The sequence below is a fragment of the Rhopalosiphum padi genome, chromosome 3 (assembly GCF_020882245.1).
Source record: "Rhopalosiphum padi isolate XX-2018 chromosome 3, ASM2088224v1, whole genome shotgun sequence".
Taxonomy (NCBI): Eukaryota; Metazoa; Arthropoda; class Insecta; order Hemiptera; family Aphididae; genus Rhopalosiphum; species Rhopalosiphum padi.
In genome coordinates, this window is record NC_083599.1 from 54,807,250 (window position 1) to 54,832,423 (window position 25,174).

The 25,174-nt window shown below is 24.5% G+C and overlaps 1 protein-coding gene across 2 annotated transcripts; it reads right to left on the reverse strand.

The window, feature by feature from the left end:
* Positions 1-554: 554 nt before the first annotated feature.
* On the reverse strand, positions 555-25,174 carry LOC132924411 (uncharacterized). Of its 2 annotated transcripts, XM_060988703.1 has the most exons (21): positions 24,832-25,174; positions 24,580-24,657; positions 22,494-22,700; positions 20,910-21,374; positions 20,706-20,844; positions 14,660-14,839; positions 12,062-12,247; positions 10,715-10,830; positions 9,898-9,940; positions 9,624-9,811; positions 9,455-9,554; positions 8,944-9,082; positions 7,856-7,991; positions 5,158-5,317; positions 3,375-3,487; positions 3,115-3,306; positions 2,715-2,902; positions 2,497-2,641; positions 1,473-1,685; positions 1,339-1,412; positions 555-1,131 (listed from the first exon to the last, which is right to left on the reverse strand). In XM_060988703.1, the coding sequence occupies exons 3-21, from the start codon at positions 22,680-22,682 to the stop codon at positions 1,053-1,055; spliced, it is 3,045 nt and encodes a 1,014-aa protein (XP_060844686.1). In that variant the 5' UTR covers positions 22,683-22,700; positions 24,580-24,657; positions 24,832-25,174; the 3' UTR covers positions 555-1,052. The 2 variants fall into 2 exon arrangements, with proteins under 2 accessions (XP_060844686.1, XP_060844688.1); XM_060988705.1 differs by lacking the exon at positions 24,580-24,657.

Consider the following 25,174-nt stretch of genomic DNA (forward strand, 5'->3'; position numbering starts at 1 on the left):
TTGATGTAAATGTTAGACTAGGGCAAATTCCCAAGTTTGAGACCCCCTCCCCACCATTACCCCAGATAATCGAGATTCCACTGTATAATGTAATTCGTAACACAAATTAAATAGCTTAAACATACACCAACAATTATTACTTTATGGATCTTTCTTACACAGTTATAAATACACTCATAATTGGTATTAACATTCAAACTACAGTGAAAACTCTTTATGACCCATTAGTCAATTCATTCTCTATAACGTATAGTCACTCTTAATAACGAAACAATATTTTATGTTTCATAACACAATTTACCTGTTAAGTATTATAAATTATAAAAATAGTTGGCAAAAATGCCGAAATTTCCAAGAACGATTACATATTCTTTCATTATCTACTTTTAATATTGTAATAATACCATTATTATCGATATCGAATATATTCATTTTATTACCACATTATTATATAAGTATGTTTTAGAGAATAACAGTTCATTATAGTGATGATTTAAGTACATGTTAGTCAAACATTTTAGAAATATTGCAATAACAAAAAACAAACAGAAAAATAATAATATTTAACATTATCTTTTGTTTTATTTTTCATACAACTAATAACAATAAAATGATTAGTTACATACTTCATGTCTTTTTATTTTTGGAATTCACTTGACAAGACGGCATAACTCAAAAAATCATATACCCTAATACAATTTTCCAACTACAAATTTACCATTCACAAATAAAAATAAATACAAAAATAATATTAAATCAATTTTTATTATCAAGTCAAAAAATGTAGTAACTAACAAAATCAGTTAAAATACGTAACTATTTATATGATATGTATAAATAGATACATATATAAAACACTTTCAACAAATCAATTCTATATAATAATGAGCAAACTTTTCATTTTTAAATATGTTAGTAATTAATTACATACTTCAAATAATGCAAATATACATGAAATAATATAGTATAACTATATTTCAAACAATTAAACTAAATTAAATTAAATATTTAGTAAACAAAGAACATTCTGTTTTCGTGTTGCTTTACTTTTCTTATTCTTGCATTAATCTATAAATCATCCTCCTAACGGATTCTTGATTTTTATTTAATTGATTTATCATTTCTTTAGAACTAAAAATAACATTGAAAATAAATAAAATAATGCAATATATAATAAAATATGCAAATTGTTTTCTAGCAATAGCCACAAAATACAAAAATATATTCATAACCCAAAACTCATTTCAAAGTAAAGTATTCAAGTATTGTGGGTTTAAAAGAATAATTTAATTAAATTTCAAATAATTAACACTTATAAATAAAATATTTATAGCTTACCATTTGTTGTTTATATTAATTCTTTCGTGTATAGTATTCAAAAATAATGTTACAATCATTTTTTGAGAATCATCCTGATAAAAAAATGAAATTTAATAATAACTAAATAAAACTGTGATTATTTAAAAAATTACTTCAGATGTTGGTGGATGAAACCGTGCTTCTAACACATGGTTCTCAGTGTTTTCAGCAAAAGATTCACTTATTTCTCGTGGATAATTTAATTCATTAAAATTGTACAAACCACAATGCACTGCTTGAGTAGGATATGCCCCAAATTGTGATGCTAAAAGTCTTACATTTGTTTTTGGTACTATTTCAATTGATCCGTAATCAACATATAATAACTAAAAAAATAATGAAAAGGAATTTAATATTTTTGCCAATTAAATAAAAAATTATGTTTAATATTAAACATTTGAAAATTATATAAATATATAATTATTATAAAAAGTATTTATTTAAATATGTTATAAAAACAAAACACTAGGTTATAATAATAAACAATTCAATTTCATTTTAAACAAATACATAAAAATTACAAATTTGTTTTAAATTTAATCATAAAATCTATTAAAAAAAATAAATAATTAAAAACTATAATGTTTTGGCACAAAAAATTGATAAAAACATGTATACAAATATACACTGATATTGACATTATAATTGCATCAGTACAATTGTTATCAACCAGCAAGATTGTAATTCTAATTTTTTCCGAATATTTTATTTGTTATTATAAGTATTACCAATACAACAAATTTTTATAGCAACTCCTGATCAAAACATCTTTACAAAACTCTACACAGGACAAGAAACACTAAATAACTAATTTAGTCTTAAGTGTCTAAAAAATTATTACTATTACTCTGAAGAAGTTTAAGACCAATTTGCACTCTAAAAATATGTAATTTTAAATAGTAAAACTTAGTTATTATTTATATAGCACTAGTTATATTTTATTTAAAATTAATTTTATTAACGCATGTTTTATTATAAATATGTATATTTTATTTTATGTGTTTCGTGTAGAGTTAATAATATTAAAAATCAAAACTTATAATAACCATAGAAATATTAACTTATAAACTAAAACACATTTTTATTAACTTTTAATTTAATATAAGCTACATATATATAATTAGAAAACTTAGTTACTTTCACATTTTCTTCATCAATTATTTTTAATACTATAGCCCTGTGCCACAGATTGGAATCTTCAAAACATGAAGTACATGCTAATTCTGGAAGAATTAGTTTTGGTATAACTTTGTACTTTTCTTCATTTTCATTGTAATAAACTCTATAATAATATAAAAGTTACAAAGTTACTAAGACAACAATGTATCTACAAATTAATAAAATTAAAAACCAACTGCAATCTATCCATGAAACTATTCAGGTTATTGACTTCTGCTGATAATTGAATGTAAAATGAACTTGGGTTGTAAATTTCAGCAACTATGACTTTTATACATTTTTCATCGGGCAACTTAACTTTAGAATACTTAAATCTTCCATTGCAGATATCCTTGCCAGAGTAATGCAATAGAAAATCATGATCCTGTGTATGACAAAATAATCCAGTGAAACGTCAAATTAAATTTTTATAATTACAATAGTATATAAATTAAAAAATAAGATATTATTTTAAACAGTTTTTAAAATTGTTAAAAAAAAAAATAAGAACTATTGAAAATCAGATGATTTAATTTTTTAGACAAAGATAACACAATATATATTTTATTAAAAAGTATTAACTATTTTAATACATACCGGCAATACAACTGAATTGTTAGCATAGTTATCTATAGGATCTTTATTTTTCAACCATGTTGTATAGGCAAAAGCATCTACAGTAAACAGCTCATTATTTTCTATTTCAACCATTTTATCTAAACATTCGAACATGTGTTTTTCAGAAGAATATCCATACTTTAATGGTTCATAAGCTCGGCCATATTCTGACTGAAAAATAAATACAACTTAAACATTTGTTGTAAAGAAAAATTATTTAATTTAAAATATAATCTTACACAATATAAAGACATCAATTCATTGAATTTGACACCATACGGATACTTATTAAAGAAGTTTGAAAGATTACACAATATAGTCTTCGGAATATTTTTATAATATAGTGATGGATCTGAAAATAATTTTTTTTGTTTTTAATTAAAAAATAATTCACATTTATTTTTATTATTATATATCTTAAATTAGAGATGTCTTGAATGTACTTTATAGATTAACAGTATTCCAGTGAAATAAATTATGTGTGGATAGATAGATTGATAGATAAGTTTGTTAGATAATCAATTAATAGGTGATATATAAATAAATTAACATTTTAAAGTGTATTTAATTGTATATACTTTACATAATATTTTGAAAATTTTACTCAGGCAGAAAAATATGAAAATTAAAGAAAATATGAGAAAACTTTACTGGTTAGTCAAACCACACTCAGAGATAGCCTTGTTTTTGATGGCTTCTGTATATAGTTATTATAAAACCAATTTGAACTATAGTATTTAACTATGTAGTTTGCCACTTTGCCAATATGTCTAATATCAATGAAATATAATACTGTCCAAACATTGCTATTTGGATCATTGAAGTCTACCAGTTTGAAAGAAGTGATGCAATTTTCTGTGATGCTACTTATAATAGCAGACAAAATTCAATGATAAACAAAATGCAAAGGTTTGCTCACAAATACAAAATGAGACTAAATTACTATGTCAATCCATTCGCTATCCAATTATTAGACAACTATTCTAAGGACATTAGACATCTTAAACATCTAATATAAAAATTTAAAATTTAATTTGTATGATTATAAATTAGAATATAATAACATAATATGAGTACAGTATTATGTAAAATGGTGATAGCGGTGCAATTGAATTGACTCCCCAATACAGATAGTCAATATTTTACCCTTAATAAGTACCTTTAAATTGGCTCCCAAGAATTTACTGTTGAATTACAACTGTTGCTCGCTACCTTTTTTTTTTTTCAAAAATATATTGGTTACCAAAATGTTAATAATTTAAAGTATGTAATTTGTAATTCGTATATTTTACATCGTTACACTGATTAAAAAATTAAAAACAGACAATGTCATTGTTAAGCTCGTTATTATACAATTTATGTATAATTATTATATAAATACAATTTTATTTCTAATTTCTTTCCTGTGTGATTTTTTTGTATTGAAACTCCTTGTAATAATTTTTGTATCAGATTGAATACTATATAATATATTTAGAAAGTTGAATATATTTGGATGTGAAGAATAAAATTGAGAATTAAATTTGGAATGAAAAGATTCGCATGAGTTAATTGCATGATAAATACTATTGCTTTTTTCTGCCCAAATTTCTAGTGGAAATGTTGAATCATAGTCAATATAATTTTCTACTAAATATAATCATTAAATTTTGTAAGTTTTTCATTCATAGGCTGTATTTCAGCTAATTCGTTGGAAAAGCAATCCCCAACTGATTGTGGATCTAAGAATGGCAATCTACATTATCAAGGATTTTGTTGAATTGCAGCCACAACTGGCTTTTTTGAAATTAAAATTAATAAGATCAAAGCAAACTTTAAAATCCAAAGTACTTCATAATGAGTATTAATTCCAGATATTTTTATTATTAAAAAAATGAGACTACTTTTAAAGTAAAAGTTAATTTTTGTTGTATTGTATAATTAATTATTATATATTTTGGTAAAAAAATAATAATAAGAACATTTTTTTTGTTATTTTGCAATTATTTATTAGGTTATGATTAACACATTCATCATACTAACCGTTATTTTCTAGTTCACTTCGTTTATCAGCTTCAAATAGAATACATTCATGGTCATCATCAGTTACTTTTACATAAAATACAGATGGTAACTTGTATGCCATATCTCTCATGCTTCGAAATCCATATTCAGAAAAATTAAAATAACTGTTATATTCTTTCTATAAAATAATTATTCAATAGATTAATCGTTGGAATCATTCAATGATTCGTTAAATCATTTTAAAAGCAAAAAAGAAATACAGTAGAACCTCAATTATCCGTGACTCGATTATCCGTGTTCGCGATTAACCGTGCTCACTCTTCCGAAAATTTAAAAATAAGTATGGACTGTAGATGTATTATGTATAACATTATTGTATATATTTCTAGTTATAATTAAATAAAAAAATTCAAAATTGTATGTATGTATGTATTTATAATTATAATTTAAAAAAAATTACATTATTATAAAAAGTCTCAATTAACCGTGGTTTTCACTTATCCGTGTGACCCTCTTCCCGCCATTACCCCGGATAATTGAGGTTCCACTGTAATTATTATTAAATACAAATTTACGTATCTATTTTAAAATATAAGTTATAGCCAGAAAAAAAGTCCATATGACATATTTAAATAGAATTATTAATATTTACTAATTAAATAAATATAATCAATTAAATTATAATATTAATAAGTTCAAGCTATTATAATAACCAATCTGTTATACAAGTTAAATTATCTAGTGAATATCATAAAAAAATGTTTTGTACAACTGCTATCATCCTTAAATGTTACCAAAATAAAGAAGTGGATTGACACAATTTAGTCTTTAAACATACAGAAAAGCGTGAAAATTACTAAATGGGCTTGAAGGTAAATTCTTCCAATAAATATAAAACCGCAAGCCATTATTTTAGTTTTAATGAAAAATTCTAAGAAAATAATTAACAAGATGCACACAGCAAAAAGTATTAAAAAAGACTTTTAACAAATTAATAAAACCTGCCAACAGTACCAACTTTACACTGTCTTGGCTGTACACCCGGAATACTTGGATAACTTAGACCCAAAAGCCCATCTTTGATAAGTAAATATCTTACATACAACTTTTGAAAGTAACAAAATCCTTAGATGTTGAAAAATGGTAAAAATAATCATACTAAAATTGTTAAAATCAAAAAAGCCAGCTTATAATCCAACTTATTATCAGTCTATAGATAACAGACCATCTCACAGTCTGAAGCTACCTTCATTTACCTTTCTGCAGCATAATATGTGTAATGATTTGGAAAAGCGATTTGGTATAGAAATTTTGGGTATGTTATCAAACATTATCTCATTCCCACATTTGATACGATGTACCATCTTTGAAATAATTTTTTTTGAATATTTCTTGGAAACCAGAAAAGCAGTATTTAGAATAATGATTAACTCAAGAGTCTATCCTAGCTCTAATTCTCTTTACCACATTTACCTACATATACCATTGTATAAAGTATAGAGACTAAATTTTAGATAGAACATTTTAGTACAATTATGTTAACGACACAATATATAGTAGTGTAAAACAAGGCTAAACATTAGAAAAATTACTATTAAAATAGTTCTTTAGGAAATAGGAGCTCAGGTACAAAACCATGATGTTTCACCTAAACTATATAGAAACTGAAGAGAATAATACATTGACATATTGTATACTTCTACAATTACAGAATGAAAAATGATTAACTGCCAGAGTATCTTAGTATAGCATGGACATATTGCATATTATAATATTGGTCGTGGCGGCTCGTGAGGTTCACAGGTGGTGCACAAAAAATGTATAAGATATCTATGTTAGATGGTAAAAAAATTAATTTTACTATAGGTGCATACCAAAATAATGTATCTACTTATCTTACCTAAATATAAACACTGATGGCAGTTGATGGTTAATGTACAATGATGCGTTATTGTTTCGATGAATGATGCGATATCGCAACATTGATAAAGAAGGTTTGGTGCACATATTAAATGTGCTCCAAAGTATTAACCGACGTGTCGAGGTATATAGCTAATTTTTACACAGCCACCCAGAGCACAAACAATTTGTGCTCCGCAAAATTATTTAATCGTTTGTAGATACATTTCTTAACATAAAAAGCTGCGAAAACTTTTTTTTTATATTACAGACCATTTGCATAATAATCAATTATGTTACTATAGGAATCTAATAATTTTTTATATAATTTTTATGGGTGGTTCACGTGTTCCTGTGCACCATACCACGAGCCACCACTGAATATTAGGTACAGTTTCAAGCACAAATAACCAATGGCTACCCTCTATCCGACTAATAAAGAATCTCTTCCTTCGTCAATACAAGAACAAAAACCTTAATCATCAATAAGATGAGGAATTTAACCCCAGTTGTATGGATTCCAGAAGGAATTTGTGTAGAAAATGCGAATGGACCTACTAAGAATACCTGGGTTACTCACCCGCATACACACAATACAAGAAAGGTTAGGCTATGTAGACAAATTTACGCAAAAATGGAAAACTTAAAGAGAGCCTAGGGTGCTGCAACAAAGGTGCGCAGTTGATTTAACACCTAATATTGGAGTTAAAATAATTTAATTTATCTTTTATCTAATAGTAAGGTAATATTATCCGGAAATGTCATTCTTTGTGTCATATGAATAAATAAAAAAAAATTATTTTAATTGAATACTTACACCATAAATATCCATAAAATCATTACACAATATACCATCTTTATATTTAGTTAAAATACGGCGCATTTTTACTTTCATTGTGTCCAATATTGTATCAGAGTCATACATTTCATATGACTCTATTGACTTTACAGAACTGCAATGCAAAAAAAAATCAGAATAATTAAAATTGTATTTTAAAGAAAGATGATAAATTAGCTCTAATAAATACATTTTATGTTATAGTTATAACCATATAAATTCATATATAATACAAGGTGATGTATTTAACATAAAACATTCATAATTACAGAAAAGACTAACATTTTTGAAAATCTATTATATTATGATTTCAAGTAATTATAAAACAGCATATTCAGATAAAAATTATAATTTTTGATATTTTTTATCATTATAATTCTTTAAAACATACATTTTTAATTCCTTATTCAAAAGCAAAAATACAAACATTTTAAAATATAAGAAATATAAAAATTGAAGTACACCAAAAATATTCTGATTTAGATTAACAAATAGTAATAAAACATAATAAAAATATTTTTTTTTAGAAAAAAGTGTTTTTAACAACGTAAAATGATATAACAAAAATATATTCAGAAATGTTTATTTTTTTTTTTTAAATAACGAGTGACTTACAACAAATGGATTACCCAGTATAGTAAATAAATAAATATAATATTTATAAATTTCTTAAGCTTTAGCAGGTTATTATAGAGTTTATAGTATAGACTTGAAAATAATTAAAAAATATTTTTTTAAATTACAATTGTATTAAAAAAAAAATCTAAAACTAAAATTATAGAACTCAAAAGTCATGGTATAATGAATATATTTTTAATATCAAATTAAACTAGCTTTTCAGAATTATTTAACAAAACGATTTGAACATTTTGAACAACTAATATACTTTGTTTGATATTAAATAAAGCAATGTCTTAAACATTTGAAGCACTTCAATTCCTACAAAATATATTTTTATACTTTATTACTAGGATATAAGATCAGCTTAAAATTAATTCCAATATTTTGTCATATTTTTTGTATCACAACAGTCAGTTTTATGGGATTTTATACTATATTATACTTACTGTGCTTGGCATGAAATATCAATAATGGGATCTTTATTTTTCTGATTATCACTTTCGTCTGATAAAAGTTGAGCTATACACTTACTGTCATTTAACAATTTGTTTTTTGAATTGGTAACTGCAGCATTGTTAAATATGGCTTAAAATATAAATAATAAATTAACATTAAATATTTAATATAGCATTAATAGTATGTAAAATTAATTTAAAAAAAAAAATTGTTTTAAGACATATATAATACATAATTTCAATATTTTATGTTAACAATCCTTTGTTTTAGAACTTGTTTATATGAAAATCACAAAAAATATACATGTATACCTAATATTTTAATAATAATATAACATTTAAAATTAGAACTATTTAACACAATTTAAAAAAATGTTAAACTATGTTCTACAAAACACCAATAATTCTATAAAGTATTAATTTATTATCTAGTATTGTATTGTTAAAAGCATGACAAATAAAATGCAATTTAATTATAAAGCAATTAATTTTTATGACTTACATGCTTTAGTTAAGTATTTTCTAATAGTCGTTTTTCTTGGTTTCAACGTAATTTGTTTTTCTAAACTAACAATACTGTTGGTGGAACATTGATTATCCAACTATAAAAAATGTAATTTGATTTATTTTTAGTACTTTGAGGTAATATTCTCAAATTCAAAATTAGTTACTCTAAACATATCTGGATACAGACGAAAAAAATCCATGTATGTTCCACATGAAAATTTTTGAAATGGAAAAGTATAACCTCGTTCTTTTTTAAATATGGCTAATACTTTATTTACAGTAATTGGTTCATCAGATCTAGCTATAATAGCAACAATGGCACTTTTATAATCATCCTTTTGTGTTTTAGAATCTAGATATACAATAATAATTCCATTGTGTTATTAATAAATAACTGTAAATAATAAAGTAATTTTGTAACAATTGCTAGGCACTTACTTTTCATATCTCTATTTGCTTCACATTCTATTTTGGACACAATCTATAAAATATATTAAAATTAAATAACTATTAACAAATGGTTTCTGTATAACTTATACGTTTTTAAATTACATTAATATAAAGGCATTGATAAAAGTCACATCTCAGATTATATTTTATAATAAATTTGCTAAAAAATTTCAAATCGAAATATTAGGATTTAAATAAATATAACTTGTTTTATTGTTATGACAACTACTTGCCAATAAATAGCATTACTTCAAACATTCAGTGCTATTAAAGTATGGTAAACATTATTTGTGTTTATAAAACTATGAGCTAGCAGTTTTTATTTTCAGAAGCAAACTAAACCAGTTGCCACCAAATAATACAATCATACTTTAAAAAGCACAAGATTTATCTATTTATTTTTATTTAATAATTTAGAGAGATTAATCTAATGAGTATCTATAGAACTGTTCAAAAAATAAATTTGTGAAATAAATTATATTAAAAATTTAATAGAATACTAAGAGAACACTATGAAAATAAATAAAATTTAAAAAAGATTAAAAGAGTGAGTGTTGCAAGTATGCGGTACAGATGTAGTGAAACTTCTTTCTTTCCCTGAGATCAAATCAAAACGTTTGGTCCGTCGCTCTAAGTTGATTTATTAAATAGTTAGTTATTTACATAGATTAGTTATTAATCATGTATTAAAAAACCTACTAAAAAACTTTAAATTTTAAATATTAAATATTTAAACATTTTAAACTTTACAATACAACAGTGTAAGTACAAATAATAATTAAATAATAATGATAATAATATTTACTTTATGATGAAAAGGTTTAGTAGTGAACTGTTGAACTGTTGGCGACATCAATCTATTTTTAACATTATTTTTAGTTGGAACTAAGTCATTATTTTTTGACACTGAATCATTCAAACCTACAACATAGATAACAATTACTACACAAATGAAATGTATAATTATAATTGAACACAATTTTATTTTTTATAAAGAATTCTTAAACCAAAACATAATTGAATATTATATTTTTCCTTTAAATTTGTGCCCATGTGGTATTTATTTTTTCTCTTTTTAACTGATAGAAATAGAGGATCTGTATAATAATAACTTCTTATTACTACCCTGATTTATTGAATAACAAATTTTATGATCACTAAATGTTAAAAACAAATCTGCTTTCTTGAGTAATCACCATGAGTATATAAGAAGATTTGTTGGTTCCATGAGTAGTGCACAATCAAAAATTATATCAAAGGCATTGGTAATCTTCTGCCGACAGATCTAATTATAATACTGGAATCTAGATCCAGTTTTCACTGCATGGTTTTCAAAACCAGCTAGCTCAGATTTACATAAGAAACCTGGTCTCAACTTTATTACCGTTTCTACCTTGACCTAAATTCTAACACATCAACCACATACATCACTATCTCCAATCCCAGAAATTTTAATATTTTGAATTTGGATGGTTCTAAGGAATCTACGTTTGGCATTGTTATCTTTTAGCACTCTTTCTGTGATGAAATGGGTTTCCTCTTCTTACAAAACCACCAAATTTGAGTTACCCAACAAATTGTTCTTAATTATAACTGTGACATGTACAAAAAATCGTGGGACAAATAGATAATAATGACAATAGTAGTGTATTTTGAAAATTTTAAGAGATAGAAAAAAGTTTTGTGATATCTATGATATATTTTTTTTAAATTACTAGAAAATAACTAAAATTGTTAAAAATATTTCTTAACTTTTATTGTGTCTAGAAAATGCTAGTATAATTATTTAGTGTAAATAAATATGTAAATATTTAGTGTTGATCAAAATAACTTAACCAGTTTTGTCAAAAACTAGTATTGCATAAATATTTTAATTTTTACAGTTCTAAATGGTGATGTAAGTCAAAAATAAATAACACATTAAAAATATTTAAAAAAAATATATAAATTGAATACAATAACATATTTTTTTCAATAATTTCCATTCTATAAGAAATAAGTAGGGTATCTTATTATGATAAATCTGAATGTTTTACAGCATAACATACAGAGTATTATGTACTTAACCTGAATTTATACTGGTTATTACTCGACCAATATAAATAAAAATTTAAAAAAAAAACATTATACTAAATTTTATAATTGGACACACCTGTTTTGAACATATTAACCAAGTTCTGAGCTGTTGACTGATTTGGTCCATCTAGTTCTGACAATGAATCATCAGTGCACAACTTCTGACAACTTTCAGCATATTGTGGGGAAATACCATTCGGCAAATTTGTGTTACCATGATGCGCTGTGCTGATAGATTTTTGGTTTATTTTGTATTCATTTTCTGTTACAACATAGAATTACATTAACATATTTTAAACTAAATTACTCTAAACAAAATTAATTCTATTGGCTTTCTATTTCTGGTTATCTATTTTTAAGCTTAAGGGCATTGATCAACATATGAGTATATTGAGATTAATGAAACCTCAGTATCTTTGTGATCAAGCATAGTTGTAATTTCAAATTCTATAGATACTAGCTAAATTTAACTTCGGCCAGATTAAACTTATCCATTGAACATGACTAAGGAACAGATTTTATTGTAAATACATATTTTTATTGGAATGAGATATTTTAAATCTGGTAAAAAAAGTTTACAATTTTATTGATATTGATACAATTAATTGGCAACATAAAGTTAAAGTTGCAATTCACTAAATGTGAATTGTATAATAGCAAAACTATAGTTATATACTTAATTTTGTATTGCTATAATTAAATTTATAAGATATATAAAGTATAACATAAATTAATATGAACTCATAATACTTCATTATAAACTGTGATAAACTTACCTAAAATATCATACATTTTTTATTACTTTGATAATTAAGTATTACATTATAACAAAAAATATAACTAAACTCGTAATACTTCTATTATAGAATAGACAATAGACATAGACGATGGAGAATGCAATTATATATATTTTTTTTTTTTTGGTAATATTTTTTATTATATCTGTTACACATGGAACAATAAGAACAATTGATGAAAATAGATAAATAAAAAAAAAAAATGACAGATAAGACTGATAGTAGAGGCCTCCCAGTGGAAGTACTATGACACAATAAAAGAATGCAAATATGCAATGTTAATATTTGTTGACCATTCATATGATGCAGCCACTATGGAACATTAGTGTAGAAAATGATGCAATCGCTAAACACACTTGCATTGATTAAATAATACAATAATAAATGACTATTTTATGAATAATGCTAGTGTAGTAGTTAGTTTATGACACAACTGGTAGGTTTTTATGTTCTTTGAACCTAGTACTTTATTTCAAATCCAATTATCTATTCAGTAACTTTCTAACCTTTTTAGTTGTGCAGACCACCAATTTTGTAAAAATATTTTTAAGGCTCACTAATGACTAATAGCAAACCTATATATGTATGTTTAAAATATTATTGAGTACATCATAATACAGCAGAACCCGTTTAAGACGCTCTCACTTAAGACAATTTTGCGGCTAATAAACTCATTTTTACGAGTCCCTTGATTTTGAGAACATTTAACATGTAATTAACACTGGATAATACACTTTATGTTCCCAGATAAGACGCTCGTCTTGTCAATGATGTTAATATAAAAATACATTGTATACAATTTAAAAAAATACCACACTAATAATAACGATAACGAATAATGTACACGTGTACTTGTATTGGTTATCGGACAATAATCATCGTCGATAACATCATCTTAATAAAATTGAAAACTTCCTATATTCAAAAAACATCAAAAATGTGAAACAAAGAAAGATAGATAATTTTTTGAAATAGGTAATATAAAATAATATATGTAATATAATTGTAATATTTTAATATTTAATAATTCACTCTGCAAAGTAAAAAATATAATTTGTATGTATATAACATTGATTTTAGATTCCGAGTGAAGTAAAAATTATAAAAATTTGTTAAAGGTCTATTTTCACTCAGAATCATTTTTCATTATATTACACAGACTATTGTTGGTTCCTTAATCAAATATATTCAATATGTATAAAATAATACAGTTGTGTTTTGTTATTGAGTAAAAAACACAATTGTGTTATTTTATTTATAAAACTATAACAATAATTTAATGAAGTACATTATTTATGCTGTTGTGTTTTTATTATTTTTAAAACAAACACAAAATAATTTATTTTATTTTATAAAAAATCATTGAGTATTAAAATACAATAAAAATTTTCTCTATTGTTAAAATTAAGTAAATCTAGTATAGTATCTCTAATGTTTAGTAAAATACTTCTAAACAAGGCAAATTTTATTGAATCATTACATTAAAAAGTAAGTTAATTTTTTGTAATAAAATAAATTATTACTCTCCAGTTGCATACAACACGACATATTAATAACTAACAATATTGTGGTGATAGTGTGATGCAAAGAAAATATAGGCTTAATTCTTTTTATCATGGGCTTATTGGTTTTTTCTTTTACTGCCACAAACCAATCTAGGAATATGTTATAATAGTCGTCAGTAATAGTATAATTGAATTCATAAAACGCTACCTATCGGCAGCTGTTATAAATACAATTTTAATCATAAAAAGTCCTTATACCATTGTCTATCTGCCTATTCTATAATCAAAGCTCAAGCTCTTTAAACTAGTGGTTATTAAACTATCGATGTATTAATATACATAACAAATATACTAGATAAATGGTAAACCTACCAGGTTCATATAGGTTTTCAGAACTTGAATCATTCATTTCATCAAAATAATCATCATTTTGCTCACAATATGACATTTCCTGGTTTTCATCAACAATACTATTCAGGAAACTCGCAGATGTTGGCATTGTGTATTTTCTTAAATCAGATGTCTTGGATGGAAATATTTCAAATGGAGAATCTTAAAATTAAATACAAAATAAATAGTATAAACATTTTGATTAATTATTTATTTTTTAAAAATATATAATATCAAAACATTAAATATTTTTTTTTAACGTATAATAATTTTTATTTTAATGAATATGTGCATAATATATAGGGTTGGGCATATCATAGTTACAGGTAACGTTATGTAACTTGTAACTTGTTACAAGTACTCATTTTAAATTTAACTTAATATAAAAGTTACAGTTACAATTAAAAGTTACATGATACATAATATACATATTTAATATTTACCACTGTGTAATAAATTATCAAATTATTATAAAAAAAATGTAATTACGCGCGAGACGTATTTCGTACGATAGGACGAAGTAGACTGAAATATACGTCAATAATAATTTGAAAAAGACATAAAAAAGATAACAATTATTAAGTATTTATAACAAATACGTTATTGTGGAATAGGAAAAATCCCAGTATTAATCGGTCTATGTAGATAAAGTTATGTCGATAAATCTATAATTATAATATATAATTTTCGTACAAAACGTGCATAGGTACGCGCCTGATGATGGGTTAAACGAGTATTACGATTTACGAAGGCCTATTGCCTATAATACGCCTATTGCGACTACTGCGAGTTTACGCTGTTTGTGATTGTACTGTCGACTAGTGTTAAAACTGAATCGTTTTATTTTTTACAAATGTGGATTATCAACCTGCTGTGTTAAATGGAATAATTTTTAAAGTTGTTGTTGAAAAAAATGAAAACGTTGTAGCTATAGATGTATGTTGTGTAAAGCTGATAAATGCGAAGAAAAACATATTAGCGGGTCATACAAACATACTTCAAATTTTCGAACGCATGTAAAAGTAAGTACCTATCTATGAAATTGTATCTTATACATTTTTACATTACAAAATATAAAATACATGCCATCGCTTGTTCCTAATAGATACAAAATGTTAAACCATTGGTGTATAAATATAATACCGTTACTAAAGTAATATTTGTTTTAAAATTGTTTTTTTGCGATTGCATCCAGGGAAATTAGAAGTTTGAAAAATTTGTTTAATCACATTCTTCAACAAATGTAAAAAATAAACATCTCAGTACTCCAAAATAAAAACAGTTAAAGCTGAATTTCAATAACAGTGTATCAAAGCAATAATTATTAAATACAAATATAATGAACTATATTATAAACAGCATGAAACCTCTCTCAACTGTTGAGAATGAAGATTTAAAAAAATATATTAATGGTTAATATATTATTACTAGAGCGCGGATTTTTATGAATTTGCATATTTATTCTGGTTATATTATAATATTTTAGATAAGTATACATAGATGTGTTCCGTAATTTAAAAAAATATATTGTATTAATTAAATGTTCAAAAAATAAATTTTTTTTACTAATTTTTTACGCATTTTTTATGAATATTTTAACATTTTAGTAGGGTTTCGTAATTTTATTTCTAATTTTTTTTTGCATATTTTTTTTATGCATATTTTAACATTTCAGTAGGGTTCCGTAATTTTTTTAAATATATTGTATTAGCTAAATGTACAAAAATAAATTTTTTTGCTAATTTCTTATGCATATTATTATTTGTTGCGCATATTTGGTTGGTTTTTAATGTATATAAATCCGCGTTCTAATTATTACCTATTGACTGTTTATTGTTTTTTGCACACCTATAAGTATTAATCAACTATGCATATTTAGATTTAGATTCTGATGTTATAATTTATTAAGGCGAAAATTGACAAAAAATATCAGTGACTAAGGATTAGTGATGAATCAACTGTGAATGCTATGAATTTATTTTATAATAAACAAATTTATGTTTGCACAACACCTGATATGTGGTCAACCAAACAAAGGAGCTTTTGGGAATTACTGGTCATTGGGTACATATAATAAATGTTTTAATTTAAATCGATTAACCTATTACAATTTAAATTCATAGTCTCGTTAACATATTTATTTTAGATAGAATCAAATACATTAGAACGCCATGGGTGTGTATTAGCCTGTCAAAGATCTGGGCTAAGTCGTTCTATTGAGAAAATTGCAGATTTAATGACAGATATATTTAGTGAATTTAACTTAACATGTGATCAAATTACATCTACAATTACTGATAATAGATAAAATTTTGTCAAAGCATTTAAGGAATTTTGCTTAAAATTAAAAAAAATTTTTTAGAGGAATCTGAAGAAGGAGGTAAGCATGTTTCTCTAGCATAAATAATTTATTTTAATTAGATGAAGAAGAAGATGATAATCAAGAGTTAACATTTGTTGAAATTGGATATGATTCAATAGTTTTTTACTTCCTCATCACTTATGTTGTGCCTCTCATAGTCTCATACATTCAGTTTGCTTGCAACAACAGATTTCAATAATAAACCTCAACTACCAATAGATATTACCACCCAGTGATTGCCAAATGTTCATCTTTATGGAATATGTACAGGTTATAGAAAACCTAAGTCATCAAAAATAATAAGTAATATTTTAAACTGTTCATTATCGTTCCCTATTATAACTAGATTGAATTCATTATTTGATTCAGTATTTCAATTATTAAAATATAAAGACAAATTAAATACATTAACTAAAGAATTAGGTTTGAAGATTCATTTAATGAAGTAGATATTGTCATATTGATTATTTGTCAGAGTATGTTCAATTAATAAAACCTATGAGGTTTGAATACAATCACTTAAGGAACATAATTTTCGTTTCATAGCAAATCTTATTGATTCTTTACTTAAATCACACGAAAAATGTTTTAAATTGTTTTTTGAATTACCTGAAGTGAATGAAACTATATTGGCTTCATGTTTTCACCCGGAATTTAAACTTAGATGGATACCCAAGAATAATGATATGGAAAAGAAAAGAATTCAAAACGTGTATAAATACTGTTGAAAAGTTGTTATTGAAACACCACTGTTATAGATTCTTCAGCTAAACCAGATGATGATTTTTTTGTATTTTCATCTCAAGAATAAACAATAGCTGATTCAAAAGCAAATTTTTGCTAATCATTTTTAAAAATGAATATATTATTCTAATATATTAGAAGTCATTCAATTTTTGAATGATAAAAAAAGTCATTGAAGATTTTAAATAATTATACCATGATTAAAAAACTATTTGTGAAATTTAACACACATTTTTGTTCTTCTGCTCCAGTGGAAAGGCTATATTCATTTGCTGAATTTATTCATTGTCCCATATTAGTAAATTATCGGGTAAAAATTTTGAAAAATTAGTTTTTCTTAAGAGAAATAATAAATCATATTCATTTTTCAGTAAAAAATAATTAATATATTATTACAATAAACTTTTAGTATACAGTTTTAGAGTAACTTATAGTAACCAGTTACAATAAATAAAGTTACTTGCACAATCCTGATAATATGTATTATAAGCATATGTGACAAGTAAATAAAAAAACTAGCAAACAAAAATTCATTATAGTTATGAAAGAAGATCTTTGTATTCCCCCACAACTGAAGGTCCCAATTAGTTCCAATTAGTTTTAACAGAATTTTATACACAAACAGCTTAATTTTAACAAATTATGTTAATTATTACAAACAACTTTTAAATATGCGCAGATTGTTATTTAATTGAAGTAATTTATATTTATGAGTTGAGCTCAATTCAACCTCTGGTCTAGAATTATACCAAGATATTTGGGATGTAGGCATAGAGGACAATATTAGGACATGGAGTTAATATGAATGATTTGATTTAACTTAAGACATTCTAAGTCTTCAATACTATCAAAGTGATTATGTAAATTAATAAAGGTTATGCACAAACAAGCATTAATTGGCTACTGATGTATTAGGGTGGTAGATCATTCAGAAACAAAACTATTATAAAAAACAGGAAATACAATTTCAACTTGGACCATGCCCATGGTTTAATTTACTATGTCAGAGAACACATAACCATACTAAATTTGAAAATAATATTCTGAGATATTATTTAGTGAAAAAATAGTATTTCAGTATTAAACAATAGGCCATTTTCTCTCACACAATCGAATACTTGTGAAATATCTAACAATTCATAAGTTCATTATAAATTTGTTAAATAAGTATAAAAAATATTATCCATAACTTTATGCACCAACTAAATTAATGAATGAAATGTACAAAACCCAAGCTGAGGGTTATTTTCTATAATAATATAGAAGATACGAATAATTTTTAATTCGAAAATTTTGGCAAAGGAAGGCAAGAGGTTCTGTAAAACGATAATAAATTGGAATATTTTAAGTTTCGGGAACAAAAAACTATAGAAAATTTCTAAATCAATGAAAAATAAAGCAGTGTTAATATTGCACGATTTTTTGCTCAAATGATTGTAATTTTATTTATAATTGAAAACATGGGTGTGTTGATGTGTTGAATGTTTATGCCTTTCAACTATGTTTATATATATTAATTTAATTTTTTTGTTCACATGGTTGTGAACTTTAATACAATTTAAGTTATAGAATATTTTAAAAATATACCCGAATTTGATTAAATATGACAACAAATGATAGTTATGATTGCTTGCTTGAATTATATGATACTGAGTTCTGCATTAATTAATAAAAAGAATAGTTCATGAAAAATCCAAAACTAATGAATTCCTTTTAGAATAATACAGATTTATCACTTATTCTTCTACTTTTTCGTGTACTACAAACAAATATGCAAATGTTTTAGGTCTAAAACTTAAAAACTTAAAAGAAAACAAAAATTTTTTCTTTTTTTATCTTTTTAATTGGGATGCTTTATAACTAATAAGCAGTGGCGAAGCTTAAGTTTTTAGTTGGGGAGATATTGAATAAAATGACACTAATACGCTTGAATTCCTCCCTTTTTATTTTACATATTTGATAATACATTTTTTTTTTTCGTATGAGTAATTAATAATTCCATCGTTCAAAATGATATAAATTATATCAGCCATGAGGACAAACTACAATAAAAAACAACAATATTAAGAAACACGTAGGTACCTATTGGCTATCAGTAATAACTAATAATGATTTACAGAGGACGATGGCAATGTCGATAATTGAGGAAATCCGAATAGCGAGACGAGTCTCATAGCGAAGATAGTAAACCCCACTTACATTAAAATCCCCCCTGTACCAGCACGACCATAATTGAAGACATTGCGATGCAACGTCTCTTTGATATAATATAATATTTGGAATGACCCGCACAGCTGTATCGCGCGCATCTAATCTAATCTATTTTAATAATTCTTAAAGACTATAACTGTATAACGAAAAACCAATTTTAACAAATATAAAAACATGTATCATTTTTATAATATAAATTACGTTAAAATTTGTAAATATTTTATAAAACAAAATTATTTTTTCTGTATTCTTATTTCTTAGTGGGTTGTCTCATTGTGTCCTATGACGCTTTGCCACTGCTAATAAGTTAACTTTAAAAGAAAAAAAAATTGAAGAGTGAAGTTGTCTAAGGGTTAATATATAATGAAGAGTTGTTGGGTAAATAATTTTCATAAGTAAATGTATGGATTGATTATCAATGAAAATAATATTTCCGATAGTAATAACTAATAAATCAAGACAATGTTACAAAAAAATGTAGATTAGTGTGAAAGTATCACAAACTATAAGTTATATAAAATATAGTCATGATAATTCACTATGATTGTGATAAGCTTACAATATAATATCATAAATTCTGTATTATTTTTATAGCTACTACATTCAAACAAAAAGTTGTATTATATATACAAGTTACAAAATAATTATAAATTAATAAACATAATAATAAATGCATAAAGTATAAAATAAATTTACTTTTTAGATTATTACCTTTAAGATGTACTCCTCCTCTATCAATATAGATAAAATATTTTAACATATTTATAGATTCTTCAATATTACTTGTACCCATTTTCTTATAATCAGGATGATTTATTAGATAATTCTTTAATGTATTAATGCTTACTATCTAAATAAAAATTAGAAAATATTTTATAAAAAAATAATAATTGTTAATGTTGTAAAAAAACTTACTTCTAAAGTATTGCATAGATTTTCTATACTACTCTTGAGATTTGTTGTCACAGTACCTTTAGGTTTTGAGTTAAAAGATTTGATTTTAACATGGTCATATCCACGAGCACTGGTATCAGACCTTGGAGTGCTATATTCTTTTCTAGGAGTGCTAAATTCATTTCTAGGAGTGCTATATTCATTTCTAGGAGTGCTATATTCATTTCTAGGAGTGCTATATTCATTTCTAGGAGTATTAAATTCAGATCTAGTAAGAGTGGTATACTCATTTCTATGATTATTGTTATAACGAGATCTATAATTGGAACACTTCGGCACGTGATTATTACTACTTCTTAGGGTGGAAGTATTTCTTTTAGGACGTTGTCTTTTAGTTTTTTGATTTACAACAAGTTCTCTGAGATGTGAAGTTTTTTGATCAACAATAAGTGTAATAAATGAGTTCATATTTGGGTTCGGCGGTATCTAAAATAAAAGAATGTCAACTATAAATAACATACATTTAATTTAATTCAATAACGATTAAAATATTCTATTAAACCGTGTAGTAGTAAGATTTAAAGCTGCACTTAATGCATAATAATTTATCTTAAGTATAACCATTAGTGCCATGATTTAGTGTCCCTAGGAATTAAAATTTCTATCTCTTTTCCATTCTCACAAAACAATTATAAGTTATTGACTAAAGAGAAATTCTGTAAACTATGTTTTAAGAAAAAACATTGGTAATTTTGATATTACAATATTTATTATTTTGGTGACTTAAGAGGGTATGACAAATAAATTAAACAATTTAATGAGTTAGTTTAATTTAGAAATATTATTAGCTGTATGAATGGTTAACTTATAATCTTTGCACTAAAGTACTAGCAACTACATGTCAATAAATATAATAGTCACTATTTTAAGACACTTTAAAGGAAATACTATTTTGTATATAATTTAAAGTTTGCACATCATCAGTTTTTAAACATCCGTTATTCTTATGTTTTAATTTAAAGCAAGATATGAGTATGTAAAATATCGCAATTTAAATAAACTTAAAAATTAAAACAAAATGAATTAAAATATAAAAATAAAACAAATAATTATTTATCTTTAAATTTAATAATAATTGATAGTTTGCTCTAATATTATAACTCGTAACATTAAATTTTAACTGCTGAAGCAAATTTGCTATTGTGCATTAAATTATATATAAAAACAGCTTTTACTGAAAAATCATTTTATTAAAAAAACAAACATTAAAACCAATTAGATTATTAATCATCAAACTTGTCAATTAATCAAAATTAAAATCTAATCAATTTTGTATTTTTAACAGATGATTAAGTCTAAATACAACTACTTTGTGTAATGACAGAAAAACCCTTTAAAAAATAAGCAAGCAAAATACCTAACTATTATTATTTTTTATACAAAACTTAAAATACTGTACTGTACAATACTTATTAAAGCAGTCCCCTAAAGTAGGCTTTGATGATCATTTAAAAAATATATTACAATTTTTTAATAAAAAATGTAATTTATTTAATTCATCAACCATATCAGAATAAACTTGATCAAAACATGTTTTCAACTTACTCTTAAAACATCAGACATATTTTCTAGTAATTCATAAACAGTCTTGAACCCCAAATGCTTAAATGGTAATTTTACACCTTCATAGTTAGGGTATTCATTTAACATTTGAGAAATTGTCATATTACTCGGAGAGCTAGTTAAAATACTCCGTATAACCGTCTTTAAATACTTTAAATCTGGTTGTTCCATGATAGATAAATGAAATTGCTATAAAAAAAAATATACATATATTATTGTTATATTTCTAATTTTTGTATTACATGTAAAGAATATTGTCATATTTATAAATTTAAGTTATTTTTAAATTTCATATATTTATAACAATTTTATTAATAGGGAACAAAATAGATTAAACAAATGTTGAGTAATTTTACTTTGTGAATTAAAAATTATTAAGTAAATTGTAAATAAACCTTAATTGGTAAATTTAACAATGCTAATAAAATATTAATTTAATAATATCCAGAGTATTCAATTTATAGATTGATACTTAAATTATTAAGCAGCATTATTTTAATTTTATGTGTAATAACTAGATCTATATAAATTTAAATATCAATTATTATCAGCTAGCTTTAATATATATTATTGATTTAAAAAAAGTTATTACAAAATTGCTTATTTTTACCAATTAAATATTTCATTATATTTTTAAGTTTAATATTTAGTAAAATGAATAACTTTTATATACTAATCAGGGTTGGGCAAATTTCTGTATAAAAGTTTTATATGTGTCAACGTATTAAACATTTTAGATGGTATAAAATGTATAACACAATAAAATCTTATGTTTTTTTAAAGTATCATTAGTTAATAGTTATAGGTGTTATAATACATTATAATACATTTATTTATTTATATTAAATATTCAAAATTAAAATCTTCGGTAGAGTTTAAATGCTTTTCTTCAATTTTAAGTGCATAATAAACACTTAAAAATTGTTGTGCTCGTGTATAAAACATATTACGTATAATTGGACATTTAATACGTGAGGTATAATAAATATAATACATCAATTATACAATCAGGTAATAGGTATAATATTGCCCCAACCCTGACACTAATTATATCAATAGTGTAACTAAAGTGAAAATTTTAACATTTTGATAAAGAAAAAAGCTAGAAAGAATTCCTTAATTGTTTAAAAATATAGCTTATATAAGTTATTAATAACTTTTTTCTAAAGGTATTTCATAATGCTGATTAATATTGTATTAAATCATTTTAATACAATTTACAAATAATTTTTAAGTGCTTATTTACTGTAATATATTATTTACTTTTATTTGAAAATGTTATAATAAGATACAAAAAGTTTTAGAATAAATAGATGAAGAGGCCTTTGTGTAATACAACACGGCATGTTATACATGTAATAACAAACAAGTACCAATAAGAATATTAAAATTTTGCTAATAATAAATCTGAATAAAAAGTGTTGATAGATTAAATGTAGTCATAGAGAACATAAAATATTATAGATTTCAGTTATTAGTAGAGATGCCTATGATGTCAGTATAGCACTAATCGTTGTACAGAACCTATTCAGATCATCAAAATAAGCGTCATATAGAACAATGGTAGCAAATAATTTGAACACTACATGATAAAAATTACCTTTTTTTTTTCAAGCTTGTCATGAACAATATTATTTACATTATATTCAATGTAATAAGAAAAAAATTAAAGTAACTTCATTGTAAAATTAACGTAATAATATAAAAAGGTTAGTTTAGGTATAGAATATAATAACATTAGGTACTTTGTTAATTATTTATTTTTTTTTAATGTGATTTTTGTTTGATACTTGATGCCAATTTGTTGATATTTGGTTTATAAAAATATTTTAATTTTTCGTGTACCGTTATAATCTTTTAGCGAGCCATCTCGGGTACGCGTACAATGGATTCAAATCCCTAAAATTGAAATTAGTAATTGTACTAACTCAGATATACCTAGCATAGAAAATAAAAGAAACGTCTGAGATCTATTTAAATTATTTTTATTCATTGATTTTAGAAAATGGACTAAATGATAAACGAATAATTATAAAATTTTAAGATATTTTTATAAGATTGTACAAACCTCTAATCTGAATAATGTAAAATAAATCAATGAACTAAAATATAATGTGGTATCTATTTGAACATTCCAACTCGATATCTAAAATATTAAAAGAATTTAAACATTATATCCGTGCATCTATTTTGTTTTCATTGAAACAATAATATTGTAATCCAGAACTTCGACATTTCTGTCAAATAGGTATAGCAACGCACACCGAACGTCGTACACGGCAGATACACAATTCGCTTACACGTGAACGAAAGTACTTACATAATTACGTGTTCATATTTATAGGGTGTAAACCATAAAACACATTATATTATAATCTCCACAGAACCGATAATTCTCACGGCCGCCGTATAATCGAAAACGGTTTTGTAATTCGGTATTTAACAACCGTTTGTTTGATAGTGACAAACCAACGATTCATAAACAGTAAACACCATGCGCACGTGACAATTAATGAATAGTGTGTGAGTACCGATAAAGTGGGGCGCGGTAGGAATGTCTTGGAACGCCGAAAGATATGTGCGTTTCCATATTCCATGGGAATATGCCGAAAAAAAAAAAACAATATGTCGATACGCGCACGTCCGATCGGTGCGATCACCGA

Bases quoted from the DNA above. Each gene is read 5' to 3' on its own strand.
- LOC132924411 (XM_060988705.1), bottom strand. From the start codon at position 22,682: ATGGAACAACCAGATTTAAAGTATTTAAAGACGGTTATACGGAGTATT. The intron at 3,307-3,374 runs GTAAGATTATAT...TTTATTTTTCAG, and splicing joins AATTGATGTCTTTATATTGT to TCAGAATATGGCCGAGCTTA. The intron at 1,686-2,496 runs GTAACTAAGTTT...TTATTTTTTTAG, and splicing joins TTGATGAAGAAAATGTGAAA to TTATTATATGTTGATTACGG.